The 22,107-nt window shown below is 47.6% G+C and overlaps 1 protein-coding gene across 3 annotated transcripts in view; it reads right to left on the bottom strand.

Moving 5' to 3' along the window:
* Window positions 1-22,107, bottom strand: part of Il34 (interleukin 34) — a 120,399-nt gene that overhangs the window by 1,055 nt on the left and 97,237 nt on the right. The window contains exons 2-5 of one of the 3 annotated variants that reach the window (XM_045142131.1): window positions 21,439-21,835; window positions 11,745-11,878; window positions 9,949-10,026; window positions 9,499-9,678 (exon numbers count right to left, since the gene is read on the bottom strand). In XM_045142131.1, coding sequence (XP_044998066.1) covers window positions 9,499-9,678; window positions 9,949-10,026; window positions 11,745-11,878; window positions 21,439-21,466 — 420 coding nt within the window. In that variant the 5' untranslated portion in view covers window positions 21,467-21,835. The remainder of the gene's footprint in view (window positions 1-9,498; window positions 9,679-9,948; window positions 10,027-11,744; window positions 11,879-21,438; window positions 21,836-22,107) is intronic. The other 2 variants (XM_045142132.1, XM_045142133.1) reach the window with 2 other exon arrangements.

Genomic DNA, 22,107 nt, shown 5'->3' with positions numbered 1-22,107 from the left:
GAAGAAGACTTCCAGTGATCACAAGCCTAGGAAAGCCCCGGTTGCCAGCCCTCCCTAAGCACACCACAGACACTTTGACTCCCCTATCACTGGAAAAGTAACCACAGGGCCCAGGCTGGGAGAGGAAAGAAGTTGGGGCCTCCTTGTTCTAGTCCATGTATAGACACCCAGCACCACGAAGAGCCCCTGACCTGAGGAATAAGAGAAGACCCTAACGAGCAACTGGTGCACACATCACACAAGCAGGACTGGGTGTCTGGCTGCAAGCTCAGGTTTGTGAGGCTTCTCCTCACGAAGTTTAGCAAAAGAACACGTAGGGAGTGTTGGGAGCTCAGACTACCCCTGAACAGGGACTCGGTACCATTGTAGAGGCATCATGGGGAAGGGTGGGGGCTGAGCTGAGAGTTGACCTTCCTAAACACTACCGCATCCCAGGCAAAGCATCTGGTCTGAATTGTGTACACCTGGTCCCCCTAATGCCCTTAGTCTTGCCCTTAGTACATGTGCACGTGGCCCTCTGGAAATGGGAAGATGCAATCATCATTCTCAGGATGACATCATCTTGGATTTAGGATAGACTCTAAATTCAATGACTGGTAGTCTCTTTCTTTTCTTTTCTTCTTCTTCTTCTTTTTTTTTTTTTTTGTTTGTTTGTTGTTGTTGTTGAGATAGGATTGTTGAAGTAGCCCAGGCTGACCTGGAATTCCATATGTAGCCGTAGTCTCAGGGTGAACTCACAGCAATCCTCCTACCTATGCCTCCCAAGTGCTGGAATTAAAGGTATGTGCCACCATGCCCAGCTCTCTTTCTTTTTTCCTTCTTTCTTTCCTTCCTTCCTTCCTTCTTTCTTTCTCTCTTTCTTTCTTTCTTGAGTGCTGGGAATAGAACACAGGGCCTTATGCATCCCCAGTCATGTCCTTACAGAGAAAGGTTGCTGAGACAGAAACACAGAGGCAATGGCCATGTAAAGACTGAAACAGAGGGGCTGGAGAGATGGCTTAGCGGTTAAGCGCTTGCCTGTGAAGCCTAAGGACCCCGGTTCGAGGCTCGGTTCCCCAGGTCCCACGTTAGCCAGATGCACAAGGGGGCGCACGCGTCTGGAGTTCGTTTGCAGAGGCTGGAAGCCCTGGCGCGCCCATTCTCTCTCTCCCCCTCTATCTGTCTTTCTCTCTGTGTCTGTTGCTCTCAAGTAAATAAAAAAAATAATTAATTAATTAATTAAAAAAAAAAAAGACTGAAACAGAGGTTGGAAGGAAGTTCCAAACCAAGAAACACACAACATTCCCGGAGGCTGGAAGAAGCAAGGACAAATCCTCCCCTGCAGCCTTTGTGGGGAGCACAGCCCTGCCAGCACCTTGACTCTGAACTTCCTCTGGAAGTGTGAGGGAAGACATTGCTGTTTTAAGACACCCATATTGAGCTAATCTGTTACAGCAGACCTAGAAAGGGACACGCTAAGGTACATGGGAGACTGAAGTAGGAGGCTTGCCATTAGTTTGAGGCCAGCCAGGGCTACAAAATGAGTTCTAGCTGAGCCTGGACTGCAGTGAAATCCTGTCTCAGAAAGAAAGAAAGAGGGGGAGGGAGGACGAGCTATACTCGAAGGTGGAATGAGGCTAACAGAAAGGAAAGGAGACCCAACTCACCACCCACTCGCTCTCCAGGGAGAACCGGGCTGCCCTGATGACCAGCCAGAACCAGTGTGCTGCCAGAAACACTCAAAATTAGGACAGAAGACAGCAAATGTTCTTCCAAATGCTTCACGCAGAAAAAACCTGAAGCTGGAAGTGGCTGTGTACATCTGTAACCCCAACACTCACGAGGCCGATGGAGGAGGACTGCACATTTCCATGCTGGAGGCCAGCCAGGGCCACATAGTGGAAACTGACTAAAAGAAAAAGAACTAGTTGTGTGTCGGGCGCACGCCTTTAACCCCAGCACTCGGGAGGCAGAAGTAGGAGGAGTTTGAGGCCTGCCTGAGACTACATAGTGAATTCTAGATCAACCTAGGCTAGAAAAGAAAAGGAAACTAAACTAGAAGTCAACCCTATTTCCTCCCCCACCTCTTCCCCCCACCAAAAAAAAAAAAAAACACACACACACCAGAAACAGCCAGGCATGGTGGCGCACACCTTTAATCCCAGCACTCAGGAGGCAGAGAGAGGAGGATCGCTTTGAGTTGGAGGCCACCCTGAGACTACTTAGTGAATTCCAGGTCAGCCCTACCTCGAAAAATAAAACAAAAATAAAAAACATCAGAAACAAATATCTGGCAGTTTCTCAAAAGTTTAACTTAGAGGGCTGGAGAGATGGCTTGGCAGTTACGGTGCTTGCCTGCAAAGCCAAAGGACTCAGGTTCAGTACCCCAGGACCCACGTAAACCAGATGCACAAGGGGGCGTACACATCTGGAGTTCATTTGCAGTGGCTGTAGGCCCTGGTGTACCTATTATCTCTCTCTCTCTTTCCCTGTCTATTCTCTATCTCTGTCTCAAATAAATAAATAAAGTTTGACTTAGAGTCACCACATGACCCAGAAATTCCACTCAGTTAAAATAAACTTTGTTCCAGAGTTGGGGTTTGAGGCTGGGTGTGGTGGTACACGCCTTTAACCTCAGCACTCGGGAGGCAGAGGTAGGAGGATCGCCATGAGTTCGAGGCCACCCTGAGACTACATAGTGAATTGCTGGACTAGAGTGAGACTCTACCTGGAGGGAAAAAAAAACAGAGTTGGGGTTTGAACTCAAGGCCTCACAAGTGCTAGGCAATCACTCTACCACTGAGCTATATCCCCAACCCAATGGATGAACTTGTTTGGTCTGATTTGTTTGTTCAGAGAACATTGAGTGTATCTGCATATTTCTTTGAGAAGGAGTCTCTCTCTGAATGCAGAGCTATGGTTTTCATGAGCCCCAGAGAGTTTCCAATCTGTACTCCCTACAGGACTGGAGATACCACCACATATGGCCACACCCACCCATTTAAATGAGTGGGGAATCGAACTCAGGTGGTCTCAGGCCTTCATGCTCACAGCGGGGGCTTTCATTTGCTGAGCCATCTCCGCAGCCCGAGAAGAGAATTTTAAAAGCTGGCTACAGGGCTGGAAGTGTAGCTCAGTGATAGAGGAGATATGCACCTTCTATCCCCAAGGCCCTGAGTTCAAACCCCAGCGATGGGGTGGCAGTAAGGGACAAACAGTAAATAGTAAAATATCTGTTTGTGCAAGACTTGTCTCAAGTGGGCCGGTCCAGGTGGGGAGGGCTAAGGCCGTCATATCCTCCTCCTCAAGCTCCAGCCCCCAAGAGCCTCTCAGAGCCTGCTCTGCAGGTAAAGCAAGGGCAAAGTGTCTTCCTCAGACCAGATCACTGTGCCTGGGGTTTCCATCTTGCCCATGAGCACAGAAGAGCCAATTCCTGAGAACTTTTTGGCAGAAACTGAGAAAACTGACCCAGGAGCAGTTCTAGACAGCTGCAAAAACAGTTGCTGGTCCCTGAGCCCTTTCATCAGCGGAAGCTCACACTTGGTGTCAGATGTTCTGCTTGGACTGAGGAAGCCAGGCAGCTGGCTGAGCAGGCAGCAGGTGTGCGCCAGGGGCCTAAGGAGGTTTGGTGGAGGAGCAGCCCTGCATGGACACATGATCCTCCCTGTTATGACTCGGGGTATGGTTCCTTCCTTCCTTCCTTCCTTCCTTCTTTCCTTTCTTTCTTTTCTTTCCTTTCTTTCTCTCTAGTTCAGGCTGACCTGGAATTCACTATGTAGTCTCAGGGTGGCCTCAAACTCACAGTGATCCTCCTACCTCTGCCTCCCGAGTGCTGGGGTTAAAAGCGTGTGCCATCTGGCCTTCCTTTTCTCTTTTTAAACATTTATTCATTTATTTATTTATTTATTTATTTATTAGAGAGAGAGGCAGATAGAGAGAGAATGGGCACACCAGGGCCTCCAGCCACTGCAATTGAGCTCCAGATGCATGTGCCCCCTTGTGCATCTGGTTTACGTGGGTCCTAGGGAGTAGGACTGGGGTCCTTTGGATTTGCAGGCAAGCGCCTTAACTACTAAGCCATCTCTCCAGCCCAGGTTTTGTTGTTGTTATTGTTGGTTTAGTTTGTGTGTGTACATGTTTATATATGTTGATGTTTAAGTCTGGGGATGCACATGTGTGTGATTGCACATGCATGTGGAGGCCAGAGGACAACCCTAAAGTGTCATATCTCAAGAATGCTATCCACTTTTTTTAAGATTTATTTTTATTTGTTAGAGACAGAGAGAGGGGTGGGGGAGAGAGAGAGAGTGAGAATGGGCACGCCAGGGCCTCTAGCCACTGCAAACAAACTCCAGAAACATGTGCCACCATGTACATCTGGCTTACGTGAGACCTGGAGAATGGAACCTGGGTCCTTAGGCTTCAAAAGCATGTGCCTTAACTGCTAAGACATCTCTCCAGCCCCACTTTTCTTTTCTTTTCTTTTTTTTTTTTTTTTTTGAGACAGTGCCTCATTAGCCTGGAGCTTGCCGATTAGGCTAGGCTAGCTGGCTATTGAACCCCATCCTCTGGGATGGTCTCTCCTATTTATAGTGATCCTCCTGTCTCAGCCTCCTAAATGCTGAGACTTCAAGCAGGCAGCATCAGCCCAGTTTACATCTTACAACTCAGATTTTACAAAGGATATACAAGGCCTCAAGTCAACCCTACTGAACAAAATAAACCTCTTCTGTTCATGTTGTTTTTATTTAGACAGGGCCTTACTGTGTAGCCCAAGATAACCTGGAATTTACCATCCTTTTGCCTCAGTCTTCTGAGTGCTGAAATTACAGGCATGCAGCAACATGCCTAGCTTTCCTTTTCCTTTAGTTTTATTTTATTTTCCAAGGTAGGGTCTCACTCTAGCTCAGGCTGACCTGAAATTTACTATGTAGTCTCAGGGTGGCCTCGAACTCATGATGCTACCTCTGCCTCCCAAATTCTAGGATTAAAGGTGTGTACTACCACACCTGACAAAGGATAGATTTATTTATTTATTTATTTATTTGAGACAGAGAGACAGGGAAAGAGAGAAAAGAGAGTGAGAATGGGTGCACCAGGGCCTCTAACCACTGCAAACAAACTCCAGATGCATGTGCTACCACGTGTATCTGTCCTATGTGAGACCTGGAGAATCGAACCTGGGTCCTTAGGCTTCACAGGCATGTGACTTAATTGCAAAACCATCTCAAGCCCTCTCTTTTAGTTTCTTTTCTTTTCTTTTGGGGGAGGAATTTGAGGTAGGGCTTCACTCTAGCTCAGGCTGACCTGGAATTCATTATGTAGTCTCAGGGTGGTCTTTTTTTTTTTAATATTTTTTTGTTCATTATTTATTTATTTATTTGAGAGCGACAGACACAGAGAGGAAGATAGATAGAGGGAGAGAGAGAGAATGGGCGCGCCAGGGCTTCCAGCCTCTGCAAATGAACTCCAGACGCGTGCGCCCCTTTGTGCATCTGGCTAATGTGGGACCTGGGGAACCGAGCTTTGAACCGGGGTCCTTAGGCTTCACAGGCAAGCGCTTAACCGCTAAGCCATCTCTCCAGCCCTCAGGGTGGTCTTGAATTCACAGCAGTCCTCCTATCTCTGCCTCCCAGGTGCTGGGATTAAAGGCCTTTTAGGGTTGTTGTTGCTGTTGTTATATATATTTTTTAACCAAAGTCATAGTCATTAATTCACGCTCTGTGTTACATGAGTATTTTAATTTTATTTATTTATTTATTTATTTATTTATTTATTTATTTATTTATTGAGGTAGGGTTTCACTGAAGTCCAGGCTGACCTGGAATTCACTATGTAGTCTCAGGGTAACCTTGAACTAATGATGATCCACCTACCTCTGCCTCCCAAGTGCTTGACTAAAGACATGCACCACCACACCTGGTTCTTTTTTTTATACATATTTTATTTTTATTTGAGAGAGAGGCACAGGAAGAGAGAGAATGGGTATGCCAGGGCCTCCAGCCACTGCAAATGAACTCCAGATGCATGTGCCACCTTGAGCATCTGGCGTACATGGTCCTATAAAATCGAACCTGGGTCCTTTGACTTTGCAGACAAATGCCTTAACTGCTAAGCCGTCTCTCCATCCCGGTATTTTAATTTTTTAACATCTAACAACTTCAGTAAATATAGACAGTATACCATGATCATAATCCCTTCTCACCACTCTCCGTCCCCCTCGACCTCCTCTCCACTGAGTTCCTTCTTCTTTCCAACTCGTCTCTGTTTTATTTTGCTTGCATGAGTTTTGACAAAGGCAAAATGTCAGGCATCCACTATTACCATAATATACAGAATAGTTTCGGTGTCCTAAAACTCCCCTTTACGCCACCTCTTCTTCCCTCCCATCCCTCTTTCTTTTTTACGTAGGGTCTCACTCTAGCCCAAACTGACCTGAAACTCACTCTGTAGCCCCAGACTAGCCTCAAATTCATAGTGATCTTCCTCCTACCTCAGCCTCCAAAGTGCTGGAATTTAAAGCAGGTGCTACCACCCTGACTGAATGAACTTTTATTTATTTTTGTTTTTTTTTTTCTCTATCCTCTACATCCCTCTCTTAGAGGAGCCTCCTTTCTCAGACGCGGAAATGGAGCCAGAGGAGTCCCTGGCTTGCCTAAGAGCCATTCAGTCAGGGCTTCACAGTGAGATTCTGTCTAAAAAAAAAAATAAATAAAAAGGAGGGACCAGGTGCGGTGGCATGTGCCTTTAATCCCAGCACTCAGGAAGCTGTAGTAAGAGGATCACTGTGAGGTAGGAGAATCACCAAGAGTTTGAGGCCACCCTGAGACTACATAATGAATTCCAGGTCAGCCTGAGCTAGAGTGAAACCTTAAAAAAAGTGGGGGGAGCTAAAAGGATAGCTCAACTGGTAAGAACTCTTGCTACACAAGTATGAAGACCTAGAGACCCCCAACACCCCATTAAAAATTGGGTAGGACTGGAGAGATGGCTTAGAGGTTGAGGTGCTTGCCTGTAAAGTCTAAGGACCCAGGTTCCATTCCCTAGTACCCAGGTAAAACCAGATGCACAGGATGGAGCACACATCTGGAGTTAGTTTGTAGCAGCTGGAGGCCCTGGCCCACCCATTCATTCTCTCAATCTCTCTCTCTCTCCTCTGTCTAGCTCTCTATGTTTGCAAAGCAATAAATAAATAAATAAAAGTGCTTTTTAAACTGGGCATGGTAGTGCATGCCTTTAATCCCAGCACTTGGGAGCCAGAGGTAGAAGGATGTCCATTAGTTCAAGACCACCCTGAGACTACATAGTGAACTCCAGGTCATCCTAAGATAGAGTGAAACCCCACCTCAAAAAATAAAAGTGGGGCTGGAGAGATGGCTTAGCGGTTAAGCGCTTGCCTGTGAAGCCTAAGGACCCCGGTTCGAGGCTCGGTTCCCCAGGTCCCACGTTAGCCAGATGCACAAGGGGGCGCACGCGTCTGGAGTTCGTTTGCAGAGGCTGGAAGCCCTGGCGCGCCCATTCTCTCTCTCTCCCTCTACCTGTCTTTCTCTCTGTGTCTGTCGCTCTCAAATAAATAAATAAATAATTTAAAAAAAATAAAAAAATAAAAAAAGTAAAAGTGCTTTTTAAGTTTTTTTTTAATTAATTTATTTATTTGACAGAGAAAGAGAGCGAGAGAGAGAAAAAACAAAAGGGCGTGCCGGGGCCTCCAACTATTGCAAACAAACTCCAGCTGCATGTGCCCCCTAGTACATCTGGCTAACGTGGGTCCTGGGGAATCGAACTTTGGTCCTTTGGCTTGGCAGGCAAACGCCTTAACTGGTAAGCCATCCCTCCAGCCCAAAAGGTGTTTTTTTTAAAAAGACTGGGTGGACTTGCCAGCACCCACATAAAGAGTAAGGTAAAAGTCGGGCGTGGTGGTGCACACCTTTAATCCCAACACTGGGGAGGCAGAGGTAGAAGGATCGCCATACACAGTGAATTCCAGGTCAGCCTGGACTAGAGTGAAACCCTACCTCGAAACCCCCCCCCCAAAAAAAAGCAAGGCAGAAGCATGCATGCCTACAATCCTAGTGCTGAGGGGAGCAGATACAAGAGGACCTCTGGTCAGCCAGTCTAAAAACAGAGGGGCCTGGAGAGATGGCTTAGTAATTAAGGCCATTTCCCTGTGAAGCCTAGGGACCCAGGATTGCTTCCCCGGTACCCATGTAAGCCAGATGCACAAGATAACACATGCATCTGGAGTTTGTTTGCAGTGGCTGGAGGCTCTGATGTGCCAATTTTCTCTCTCTCTCTCCTTGCAAATAAATACACAAAATATTTTTGTTTATTTTTATTGATTATTTATTTGAAAGCGACAGACAGACAGAGAAGGAAGCAGAGAGAGAGAGAGAGAGAATGGGTGCATCAGGGCCTCCAGCCACTGCAAATAAACTCCAGATGCATGCGCCACCTTGTGCATGTGGCTTACGTGGGTACTGAGAAGTCGAGCCTTGAACCAGGGTCCGTAAGCTTCACAGGCAAGCCATCTCTCCAGCCCCAAAATATTTTTTTAAGTGAGATCCGGCTGGAGAGATGGCTTCGCAGTTAAGATGCATGCCTGCAAAGCCTAAGGACCCAGGTTCAATTCTCCAGGTCCCACATAAGCCAGATGTGCATGGTGGTGCATGTGTCTGGAGTTCGTTTGCAGTGGCTAGAGGCCCTGACGTGCCCCTTCTCACACTCTGTATCTCTCTCCCCCTCTCTCTGTCTCTAATAAATAAATAAATAAGTAAAAATCTTTAAACCAGGTGTGATGGCACACACCTTTAATCCCAGCACTTGGGAGGCAAAGTAGGAGATCACCATGAGTTTGAGTCCATCCTGAAATAGTAAATTCCAGGTCAACCTGAGCTAGGGTGAGACCCTACCTCGAAAAACCAAAACAATAAATAAATAATCTTTTTAAAAATGAGGTTAAAAAAAGATAAATAAATAAATATAATTTATTTTTAAAAAGTGAGGTCCAGGTTCAGTCAGAGTCTATCTAAAGAAAAGACAAAGTGCAATAGAGGAAGACACCCAACATCCTACTATGGCCTCCACACACATATGCATGAGGCACACACTTATGCACACATGCCACACAAATTATAGCTCCACACACAATAAATAAAAGAATGAGAAGCCGGGCGTGGTGGCTCACGCCTTTAATCCCAGCACTCGGGAGGCAGAGGTAGGAGGATCGCTGTGAGTTTGAGGCCACCCTGACACCACATAGTAAATTCCAGGTCAGCCTGGGCCAGAATGAGACCCTACCTTGATAATAAAAATAAATATTTTTTAAAGGAGAGAGAAAAACACCTGAATAAACAGGGTCTCAGGACTCTCCCACTCCCCGGCCTGGCCCACCTGAATGGCTCCTCTCAGTACCCCCTACTTTCACATTCCTTTTCCTGTGCCCACCCTCCATTTCTCATGTCCTCAGGACTTTTCCAGAACTTTGCTTTGGCTGCTCCTGTCAGAGGCACACTCACACACCTGGCTCTCCATGAGGCTCTGCTGAACCTGCTGCACATTCTCCAGCAGCGTCTGAACCTCCTGCAGATACTTCCAGGACGGGTGGCCCTCGAGCAGCACGTTCAGCACTGACTCGGTGGCGTTGAGACTCACCAAGACCCACAGGTACCGCAGCTCGCGCTCGCTCACCCGGGCTCTCTGCTGCAGGGACAAGAGAAGTCACCGGAACCCGCAGACATAGGCCTCTGAGCAGGGACCACCTCCCACCCCTGGAGCCTGCATGGGAGTAGCCACAGGCATCCACAGCGGACAGCAATCAGCCCTGAGCCCAAGACACACGTGAGCTTGCTTCAATGGCTGAAGAAGTGGCCCTGGCCAGCCGAACGGCAGCCTTCCACCCCGTCCACCTCTGCGGCTGGGACCCACAGGGCATCGTGGGCAGGGGCTCTCCAGCTCAAGAAAGATCCTCACCAGCCTGGTGATGTTGGCAGCTCTGAGCACCCCTTCATAAGGCACGCTGATCCTGTAGTTGATAGGGAAGTAGTGTTTCTAGGGAGGAACAGGAACAAACCATGAGGTCAGAAACAAAAACAGCTGAGACAATGCACTCGGCCCGGTGTGGGAGAGGAGCCCAGCCCCGCAGTGTGGCGACAGCCCTGGCCAACTGCACTGAAGACTTTCGACTGAGACACAGTACATTCAGAAGTTTCAGGTCCAAGGTGTGGACCCAGGACTTTCACGAAGACATGCTACATTAGGAATGAGGGAGATGTGTTTTAAAGTTTACCAAGGGAACAGCTACAAACTCTGTGGACACACTAAGCACCAATGAGGTGTACACTTTCAATGGGTCCTTTGTAAGTGAATTCCTTCTCAATAGATAATCGTGTGTGTGTGTGTGTGTGTGTGTGTGTGTGTGTGAGATGGGCATTCACAACACGTGTAGAAGTGAGAGGACAACTCCAGTCCTTGTTTGAAGTGGAATCTCTCATTCACCCTGCTAGCTGACCCACAAGCTTCTGCCGGATTCTCCAGTCCCCACCTCCCATCTCACCGTAGGCACACTGGGGTTACAGATACCCCTATGACATCCAGCTCTACATGGGTTCTGGTGATCTAAACCCAGGAACTCGGACTTGCATGGCAAGCACTTTATCAACTGAGCCATTTTCCCAGCTCAAAAAAGTATTCTTATAAAAGACTTAAAGAGCTTAGCATGGTAGCATATGCCTATAAACCTGACCTTGGGAGGCTGAGGCAGAAGGATCTCAAGTTTTAAACCACCCTGGGCTACATAATGATACTGTATCCAAAAAAAAAAAAAAAAAAAAAAAAACAGCCAGGCATGGTTGTTCATGCCTTAAATTCCAGCACTCGGGAGGCAGAGGTACAGGATCACTGTGACTTCAAGGCCAACCTGGAAATACAGAGTGAGTTCCAGGTCAGCATTGGCTAGATTGAGACCCTACCTTGAAAAAAAGAGGAGAGATGGAATCCTGGGAGATGGTGGAAAGGTGGAAGGGGATTGGCCCAGACCAATACATTGATTATATAGTGGGTAAAAAAGGTGGAGGGCTGGAGAGATGGCTCAGTCATTAAAGTGTTTGCTTGCAAAGTCTGATGGCCCAGATTCAACTACCCAGTACCCATATGAAGCCAGATGCACAAAGTGGCAAATGCATCTGGAGTTTGTTTGCAGTAGCAGGAGGCCCTGGAGTGCTCTCTCTCTCTCTCTCTCTCTCTCTCTCTCTCTCTAAAATGAATATAATATTTTAAAAAATGGATTAGAAAGCTGGGCATGGTGGTACATTCCTTTATTCTGAGCACTCAGGAGGCAGAGGTAGGAGGATCGCCATGAGTCTGAAGCCAGCCTGAGACTTTGTAGTGAATTCCAGGCCAGCAAGAAGGCTACAGCAAGAAGACCCTACAGGGGGTGGGGAGGTGGAGAGGAGGGCTGGAGAGATAACTCAGCGGTTAAAGGCACTTGCTTGCAAAGCCTGCCGACATGGGTTCCCCAAAGAGGTGCATGCATCTGAAGTTTGTTTACAGTGGCAAAAGTGCCTGGTATGCCCATACCCACTTTCTCTCTGTCTGTCTCTCTCTCTCAAATGAATAAATAAAATATTTTAAATATAAACAAGGTGGAGAGGGGAGTTACGGTAACATTGGGGCTGGTAGTTCCTGGGTGGGGTGAGATGAACGTCCATGGCCCTGTTCCAAGCGAGCCATGGGGCTTGGGAACGAGAATACTGTGCCCATGTGGTTACCATGTACTGAAGCCGGTTCTTGTACTGCAGCTTGACCCGCAGGTAGCCCGTAACATCACACTCCTTATCCTGAGTCATAGGCCACATCTCCAAACTCTCGTTCCCCAAGGCCATGCCAAGGAGGATCCCAAGACCTGTGGACCACACCCAACAAGAGCCCATGAGCACCAGGCACTGTCTTCCCACCGCCCCGGTGTGCACAGCTGTATGCAGACATCACCCACGTTCAAGGGTGACAAGTGCTCATGGGAGAGGCACAAAGTCCTAAGGGAGGCCATACAACTAGCATCTGAATGCTGTCCCAGGGTTTAAGCTCCATAATAGCAACTCATCCAACTCAACCAACAGAGTTCCCAGGAGGCTGGTCTCCAGGCTCTCCTTAGCTCCTGCCCCATGGGACCAGCACAACTTTCTTTCCAGGACAACTGCATTCCTTCTTGTAGGGGTGACATATTTTCAAAACATGTAGCTGGCTTTTTCTATCTAAAGATTCACATATAGCAGGGCATGGTGGCTCATGCCTTTAATCCCAGGTTCGATTCTCCATGTCCCACATAACCCAGATGCACATGTGGCACAAGCGTCTGGAGTTCTTTTTCAGTGGCTAGAGGCCCTGGCATGCTCATTCTCATGCTCTCTCCCCCTCTGTCTATCTCAAATAAATAAATAAATAATCTTAACAAAAATGACGCGGGGCTGGAGAGATGGCTTAGCAGTTAAGATATTTGCCTGTGAAGCCTAAGGACCCAGGTCCCATTCCCCAGTATCCACATAAACCAGGTGCACAGGGTAGTGCATGTATCTGGAGCTTGTTTGCAGTGGCTGAAGGCCCTCGCATGCCCATTCTCACTACCTTCCTCTCTCTCTCTCTCTTAAATAAATAAAAATTTAAAAACGTAAAAAGCGGGCTGGAGAGATGGCTTAGCAGTTAAGGCATATGTCTACGAAGCCTAAGGATCCAGGTTCGACTCTCCAGGACCTACGTAAGCCAGATGCACATGGTGGCGCGTGCATCTGGAGTTCATTTGCAGTGGCTACAGGCCCTGGTGCGCCCATTCTCACTCTCTGCCTCTCTCCCTTTCTCTCTGTCTCTAATAAATAAATAAAAGTAAATCTTAATAAAAAGAGTCAAAATGTAAAAGGCTTGTTTAGGGCTGAAGAGTATCTTAGTGGTTAAGGCGTTTGCCTACAAAGCAAAGGACTTCTGGTTTATTCTCCAGGACCCATGTAAGCCAGATACACAAGGTGGCACATGTGTCTGGAGTTCATTTGCAGTGGCTAGAGGCCCTGGTGCGCTATTCTCTCTCTCTCTCTCTCTCTCTCTCTCTCTCTCTCTCTCTCTCTCTCTCTCTCTCTGCTTCTTTCTCTCTCAAATAAATTTTAAAAACTATTTTTTAAAAAATACTTTTTTAAAAAAAAATGACTTTCTTACCTTTCTCTGTTTCTGCTTTGCTCTATCTGACCTTGGATATTTATTTACTTACTTACTTACTTACTTACTTGCTTGCTTGCTTACTTATTTATTTATTTTCCTATTACATGTACCAACCAGGCTGTAGGAGCTATCTACATTCGTGGCTCTGGGACTCTAAGCAAATCAATCTTACAATCTGGCTGTACCTGAACACCCTTTCCAGTCTTTACCACTAGATGTCAGTGTAGTCTAAAAAATAGCCTTTGTGATTGCTTCATACTTTCAACAGAAAAAAATACCCGAGAGAATTCACAAAATAAATATTAAATAGAAGTCAAGTGAATGAGAGAAGAAAGAACAAGACCTAAAAGGGCAAGATGTAAACAAAAGATCAAATTGACATTAAAACAATTAAATGTAGGGCTGAAAAGATGCCTCAGTGGTTAAAGGTGCTCGTTTGCAAAACCTACCAGCCAGCCCAGGTTCAGTGACCAAGCCACCCATGTAGGCCAGATGCAAAAAGTGGCACAAATGTCTGACATTTGTTTGCAGTGTGAAAAGAAATAAAATAAATTTTTAAAAATTAGAGGCAAGCCAAGCATGATGGTTCATGCCTACAATCCTAGCACTCAAGAGGCAAATGTAGGAGGATTGCCTTGAACTCAAAGTCAGTCTGGGCTACAAAGTGAGTTCTAGATCAACCTGGCATAGAGTGAGACTACCTGAAAAGTAACAACACGGGGCTGGGAAGATGGCTCAGTGGTTGAAAATGCTTGCTTGCAAAGTCTGCTGGCCGAGGGTTGAATTCTCCAGCCACCCACTTAAGCAAGACACAAAAAGTAGTGCAAGTTCTTCCAAGGCTCAGGGTCCATTGCAGAAGAGGTGGCAGAAAGAATGTAAGAGCCAAAGGAAGGGTAGGACTCCTTATAACGTGCTCCCCTAAGACACAAAATGGCCTGAATATCCATGACCTCAGTGCCTGACACTACCTACACAAGACCATCATAATAGGAGGAAAAGATCATGACATCAAAATAAAGAGAGACTGATTAAGATGGGGAGAATGGAGTTTTAAAGGGGAAAGTAGGGGGGAGGGTATTACCATGGGATTTTTTTTATAATCATGGAAGTTGTTAACAAAACATTTTTTTTGAAAAGAAAAAAAAAAGTAGTGCAAGCTCTGGTGTATGTTTGTAGCTGCCCTGGTGCGCACAGACACACTCAGGCACGTGCATGCAAATAATTAAGTTTAAAAGAACAACAAAAAAACAATTAGATGCTCTCTAGAGCCAAAGTAACAAACAAAAATCAAGCCAGGGTCGGGAGAAGTGTCCCAGTGGTTAAGGGCACTTGCTTGCAAAATCTGATGGTCTGGGTTTGATTCCGCAGTTACATAAAGCCAGATGCAAAAGTGGCTCATGTGTCTGGAGTTTGTTTGTGGTGGCTGGAGGTCTGGCTTGCACATTCCTGGCCCCAACCCCCTCACTTGCAAGTAAATTAAAAAAAAAAAAAAGGAAACCAGGGTCTGGCTTAATGATTAAGGTGCTTGCCTGCAAAGCCAAAGGACCCAGGTTCAATTCCCCAGGACCCACATAAGCGAGATGCACAAGGTAACACATGCATCTGGAGTTCATTTGCAGTGGCTGGAGGTCCTGGTGTCTCTATTCTCTCTTTTCCTCTATCTATCTGCCTCTTTCTCTCTCAAATAAATAAATTAAATTAATTTTTTTTTTTTTTGGTTTTTTTTTGAGGTAGGGTCTCACTCTGGTCCAGGCTGACCTGGAATTAACTCTGTCATCTCAGGGTGGCCTTGAACTCATGGCAATCCTCCTACCTCTGCCTCCCAAGTGCTGGGATTAAAGGCATGAGCCACCACACCCAGCTAAATATTTTTTAAAATATATTTTTTTATTTATTTGAGCGAGGGAGCGAGAGAAATAGAGAAAGAGAATTGGTGCAGCAGGTTCTCCAGCCACTGCAAACGGACTCCAGATACATGTGCCTCTTGTGCATCTAGCTCGTGTGGGTCCTGGAGAATCAAACTGCAATGCTTTGGCTTTGCAGGCAAACGCCTTAACTGCTAAGCCATCTCTCCAGCCATAAAAATAAATATTTTTAAAAAATTATTTAAGCAGTTAAGGCACTTGTCTGCAAAACCAAAGGACCCAGATTCAATTCCCCAGGATCCACATAAGCCAGATGTACAAGGTAGGGCATGTGTCTAGAGTTTGTTTGAAGCAGCTGGAGGCCTGGCACACCCATTCTCTCCCTCCCTCCCTCCCTCCCTCTCTCTCTCTCTCTCTCTCTCTCTCTCTTCTCTCTCCCTCTCTCTCTGTCTCATTCTATCTGAGAGAGATAGTCTTTTTTGTTTGGCTTGGTTTTGGTTTTGGTTTTGTGAGGTAGGGTCTACTCTAGCTCAGGATGATGACCTAGAATTCATTATGTCATCTCAGGATGGCCTTGAACTCAAGGTGATCCTCCTGCCTCAGCCTCCCAAGTGCTAGGATTAGATTTAAGGCATATACCACCACTCCTGGCTGAATAAACGTATGTTTTAAAAAAAGAAAACTAGTGTTTTCCCCCTTGACATGGAAATGATTTTATATTTTGTTTCAATAATCCTTGATGTTGCCAAAATACAGAGGCAGGTGTTCTCATCCTGGAAACTACTTTGGCAAATTTAATACCAAAATGGATTTCATAAAGTCCACTGCCTTTGACCCACTAATCTTTACAAATGTCAAGACTCTGACCTACTGAACTCAGAAACTGAAAGGAAAGCAGGAAAGAGAGACAAAACCAAAAGGTTTATGGACAAAGGCTTACACTGCAGCATTATTTTATAATAGTGACAATCTGTAAATGGCCAAGGCATTCCATAATAATTAATGTAGCCAATAAATATCACATTATTGGCAAGGCATGGTGTCGCACACCTTTAATCCCAGCACTTGGGAGGCACAGGTAGGAGGATCATCATGAATTTGAGGCCACTCTGAGACTACATAGTGAATTCCAGGTCAGCCTGGGCTAGAGTGAGACCCCACCTTGAAAAACCAGTGTGTGTGTGTGTGTGTATCACATTATTCCCAGACATGGTAGCTCATGCTGTAATCCAAACAATGGGGAGTCTACAGCAGAAGGATCACTTTGGGTTTGAGTCCAGCCTTGGCAACATAGTGAGTTCCCTAGGCTGGAGTGAGATTCTGTCTCAAAATAAAAAGCACATTGGGCTGGAGAGATGGCTTAGCAGTTAAGCGCTTGCCTGTGAAGCCTAAGGACCCCGGTTCGAGGCTCGGTTCCCCAGGTCCCACGATAGCCAGATGCACAAGGGGGCGCACGCGTCTGGAGTTCGTTTGCAGTGGCTGGAAGCCCTGGCGCTCCCATTCTCTCTCTCTCCCTCTATCTGTCTTTCTCTTCTGTGTGTCTGTCTCTCTCAAATAAATAAATAAAATATTTTAAAATAAATAAATAAATAAAAAGCACATTGTTGCCATGTGGCACATGCCTTTAGTTCCAGCACTCAGGAGACAGAAGTAGGAGTTCAAGGCCAGCCTAGAGCTACAGAGTAAGTTTTAGATCAGCCTGAACTAGAGTAAGACCCCACCTAAAAAGCTCATTGGCAAAGAGTGCTTTTGATAGTTTATATAATGAGAAAAAGCTTAAGATAGCCAGGTGTGGTGGCACACACCTTTAATTCTAGTAGCCTCTGCTTTTTTGCATGTAAATATGTACTTATTTGTATGTATATGTGAACATGTGTGGGCAGGTATGCATGTATGTGTGCCCACATGTGGAGGCCAAAAGTCAACATAGGAGGACTTTCTTAGCGCCACTCTCCAACTTCTTTCTTTCTTTCTTTCTTTCTTTCTTTCTTTCTTTCTTTCTTTCTTTCTTTCTTTCTTTTTTTTTTGTTTCATTTTGTTTTTTCGAGGTAGGGTCTCACTCTAGCCCAGGCTGACCTGGAATTCACTCTGATCCTCCTACCTCTGCCTCCCGAGTGCTGGGATTAAAGGCATGCACCACCACGCCTGACTGAGATAGAGTCTCTTGCTGAACATAGAGCTCGCCAGTTTGGCTGTACTACCTAGCTAGTGAACTCCAAGGACTCCGGTCTCCACCTCCCTGGTGCTGGGTTTACAGACATGCACAATCATTCCTGGCATTTACCTGGGCACTGAGGATCTGAATTCAGGCCCTCATGCTTGCACAGCAAGCACTTTACCTACTGAGCCATCACCCCAGCCTATGCTTTTTTTTTTTTTTTTTTTTTTTGGAGAGGGGGTGAGGTGGGCAAAGAGAAGCAGGCAGGCTGAGTCACTGTCCTAATGCACCTGGTCCACTCACTTCCTGACACCTTGAAGACTTTTGTCCTTATACCCGCACTGGCCTGGACCTCTCCCTCTCCATTCCGTCGCTCCTCTTTCTCCAGGCTCACTCTGTGTCTCCTGCTGCTGAACCCTTGTACCCACTGGACCCCTCACCAGGAGCACCTTCCCTCACCTCAGGTCCTCGGGTGTACTCACACACTACGCTCCATAGAGGTCACAATCACCTGCCCTTCCCCACTAACAGTGTCACATTTTTGCAAAGTGACAAGTTTGCAATGATCTGTCTTGCACTTCTTTTCTCTCTCTTCCCATGTACCCAACACAGCACTGGGCTGCAGGAACACAATCGGCCCCTTTGACATAGGCTGCGTGCTTGACATAGAATTGCCCCTAAGTCAGAAAGCCTCTCAGCTTGGCACCCACTGCTGCAGATGGAGATCATTTCTGTGATCACAAGAGGCTTTTGCTCCTGCTCTGCCTCACGCTGGGTGTTCCCTCACACTGCAAACCTTCCCCAGCCCCGCATACACCAGCACCACCTATCCACTCATAACCTCAGCAGACCACCAAGCCTTGAGATGTGGTGCTGAAATGCTGGCCTTGTGAACTGAGCACATCACATTTGAGTCTGGGGATTGGCCTCCAGCAGTGGGGCTGGTTAAGTAACCAATGGCGCAGCCCCACTCCTCATCTCTGATCCATCAGATTGTATGTGGGAGTGGTGCCTCTGAAGCAAGCTCTCAGGTAAAGCTATGGCCACTGGCCCAGGTGCACTCTAAGAGCGATGGACCTCGAGAAACACTTGTAAGCTTGTCTCTCAGTATCTACAGGAATTCACATAAAAATAAGAATCTTGGGCTGGAGGGGTGGTTTAGTTGTTAAGGTGCTTGCCTGCAAAATCCAAGGACCCTGATTTGATGATACCCAAGTAAGCCAGATGCGCAAGGTGGAGCATGTGTCTAGAATTTGTTTACAGGGATGGAGAGGTGGCTTAGTGGTTAAGGTGTTTGCCTGCAAAGCCAAAGGATGATGGTTCAATCCTCCAGGTCCCAAGTAAGCCAGATGCAGAAGGGGGCACATGCATCTGGAGTTCGTTTGCAGTGGCTGGAGGGTCTGGCGTGCCCATTCTCTCTCTCTTCTCCCTCTTTCTCTCTCTCCGTAACCCAAGGCCACCATTTCTAATTTTAAGCTTATCTCCTATTACCTCCCTCAGGAAAAACAGGGGGCCAGGCAGGGACAGCATAGCTACAACCTCAAGACCAACTGTTACTCATACTTTGCACATCAGAAGCCACACAGCCAGTGTCCGACTGACCCTGGCCACCACAGGCCAGGGAGCTAATGAGACTGAAGGAGAACCCGGGGCCCTCTCTCACAAGGAGACCTTTTGTACAGGGATAAATGAGGTCTATTATCTCCATCCCCAGTCACTAAATCTGAGCCTGTATAATGAGTTGAATGGCATTCCCGTCCTTCCCCCCAAAAAACACTCATCTACCAGGAGCCTCAGAATGTGACTACTTGGAAATAGAGTCTTTCAGGTGTGCCTAAGTGAAGGATCTTAGATGAAAGCATCCTGGGCTCAAGGAGGGCCCCAAACACAAGTGTCTGGGTAGAAAGAAAACACAAAGGTAAAGTCTGCGGATGGGACAGGGTGAAAAGCAATGCTGCCACAAGCCAAGGAACTCCGGGAGCTGCCGGAAGCAGGAAGGACCCTTCCTCAAAGCCTCCAGAGACCATGGTGACCCTATCACCTCAATTTCAGGCTATGGTCCCTGGAACTTGGAGAGAGTACAGTTTTTATTTTTTTTATTTTTTTATTTTCTTTTTATTTATTTATTTATTTATTTTGTTTGTTTTTTTTAAAAAAACAATTTTTATTTATTTATTTGAGAGCGACAGACACAGAGAGAAAGACAGATAGAGGGGAGAGAGAGAATGGGCGCGCCAGGGCTTCCAGCCTCTGCAAACGAACTCCAGACGCGTGCGCCCCCTTGTGCATCTGGCTAACGTGGGACCTGGGGAACCGAGCCTCGAACCGGGGTCCTTAGGCTTCACAGGCAAGCGCTTAACCGCTAAGCCATCTCTCCAGCCCCTTTATTTATTTTTTTTGAGGTAGGGTCCAGGCTGACCTGGAATTAATTCTGTAGTCTCAGGGTGGCCTTGAACTCACGGCGATCCTCCTACCTCTGCCTCCCAAGTGCTGGGATTAAAGGCGTGCGCCACCATGCCCGGCGAGAGTACAGTTTTTAAACACATATATTTTATTTATTTATTTGAGAGAGAGAGAAAGAGGTAGAGAGAAAGAGAGAATGGGCACACCAGGGCCTCCAACCACTGCAAACAAACTCCAGATGCGTGCATCCCCTTGTGCATCTGTCTTACGAGGGTCCTGGAGAATCAATCCTTTGGCTTTGCAGGCAAACACCTTAACTGCTAAGCCCGAGAGTACATTTTTAAAATTTAATCAATTTATTTATTTGCAAGCAGAGAAAGAGAGACAGAATGGTCATGCCAGGGTCTATAGCAGCTGCAAAGGAACTCTAGACGCATGCACCACTTTGTGCATTTGACTTTACATGGGCACTGGAGAATCAAAACTGGGTCATTAAGCTTTGCAGGCAAATGCTGAGTCATCTCTCCAGCTCAAGAGAGTACATTTATATTGATCTAAGTTACCAATTTGTGATATGTCATGATAGCCCAATGTCCTCCAGGTCCTCCAGCCCTTCTGCTAGGTAGCGCCTGCCTTGCCTGTCCTATTCCCCAAGCTCGTCCTCATCAAGTTTCATTTTCTCATTTTCCCTGTGGAATTAACCCACCTCTCCTGGCCACGCCCAGGCCACTGCAACTCTGACTCCAAGGGCCACCAGATTGGTCCTCAAAGGTGGAGTAACAGACAACCACCGCCCTGCCCTATTCCTCCAAGTCCTCAACCAATCAGTTTGTATGGCAAAGCAGATCCTGCCAACCACAGCCTCTGGAACCTAGGCACGGTCAGCCTTGTCAGCCTGGCCTCTCCCTGTCCCACCGCTGAGCCTCTGCATGCATGGTTCCCACTGCCTGGACAACTGTCCTCACCACTCCACGTCTGCCGGTGTGAATGCCCCTGCCCCCAGCCTGGAGTCTGCTTTGAGAAGGACTTGCCCATGTTTCTTCCCTTGCTCCTCAAGACATGGAACTCCCCGATCACTGGGTCTGGACAGGCCCTTCACCCATTCTGAACTTCTCCACCTTTTGCAGTGTGTCTCCACCAGGGCCAGGGTACACCCAGCTCTTCTCAGAAGCTCCTGCAGGCTGCAGCCCCTGCATTGGTTTATTCAGCACACAGTTCCTAGATGCCTAACTCCAAGGCGGTGGAGACACAAGGCAAGTGAGGTCATGGTGGCCACTCTCCACTGGCCCAGTGGGTGGCCAGAGAATTGTGCTGGGTTGGAGACAGCGCTGTTGAGATCCTTTACCTCCATTTCAACTTATTTTTCTTTTTACAGATAACACTGTTAACCTGTAAGCTGCTTTTAAATTTTGTCCTATTACAGGGGGAAGGTGGTAGAAGGGAACAGGCTGCCACTGCCAGGACCTGCCCCATGTGTCCTGTCTGGGTCCCTGCCTCCCCCACCTCCACTGGCCACACCCAGGAGGGTGGAAATCCACTCCCTACCACCACTGCCCCCACCCTGTTCCGCAGCACCAAGGAGGCTACAGAGAAGCTGTCACCCACCCCGGTACGTGCCTGTCCCACACTGTGCCCACCCAGCCTGAATTCCAAGCCAGAGGTCAGAGATAGGCAGCTCAGAGAGCAGCCCGGAGTCCTCATCTCCAAGGCCACTCTGCAGCCCAGCTGAGAAGCGTCTCAACTTCTCCCCAGCAAGAACATCTCGGTTTCCATGGTTACGGTAAAGCTGAGACCTCCCAGGGCAGGGACCCGGAGGACCCCCTCAGTACTCACAGTGCAGCCAGGCCAATTCCAAGGGCATGATGGTGTACCGGATTCCCCGAGAGCAGAGGTGCTGACCCCAGCGCGCATCCACCGAGGCCTGAGCGAGGGCCTACATGGCCTCAGGTCAGCAAAGGTGGCCACCAAGTCAGGGAAGGGCTGGCCCGGGCAGGGAGGAGGCAGGTGCTTCTGAAGCACCCGCTAGCCTATCTGCTTGGCAGGGCGGAGGACAGCCAGGGGGCGGCAGCTGCCGGTCCCATGGCAGACCAGGAGCTGGCGTGACACAGTGGCCTTGGGGTCTCTCAAGGAGGAGGAAGAGGAGAGTCCCCAGCAGGCCCCTCGGAATCTGGAGCTGGGTGGTGCTTTCTCTGATTTCTCCGACTGCAGCTGCTCAGTGTGAAGTCTGGCTCTGGAAAAAGAAGGAGGAGAGAAACTGATTATGTAAGAGCGACGCTGCCACTCAGCCACCAGCCAGGCGAAGAAGACCCACCGCCACGGTGCACGCTACACCCACTGCCTGCAGTGGGACACCCAGCCCTAGCTGCCAGCCATGCGAGATGGACACGGGGCTCACACACAAGGACTGACTCCAGGACACCCCGAGCGGCCGCCTGGAGGCGAGGAGTAAGTTCCGAAGAACGATGACTCAAGCTGGCAGTCCTGGACTGGCACGAAATCAAC

This window comes from Jaculus jaculus, chromosome 1 (genome assembly GCF_020740685.1).
Source record: "Jaculus jaculus isolate mJacJac1 chromosome 1, mJacJac1.mat.Y.cur, whole genome shotgun sequence".
NCBI lineage: Eukaryota > Metazoa > Chordata > Mammalia > Rodentia > Dipodidae > Jaculus > Jaculus jaculus.
The sequence above is the reverse complement of the archived record's forward strand: the minus strand, read 5'-3'. Positions and strand labels throughout refer to the sequence as shown.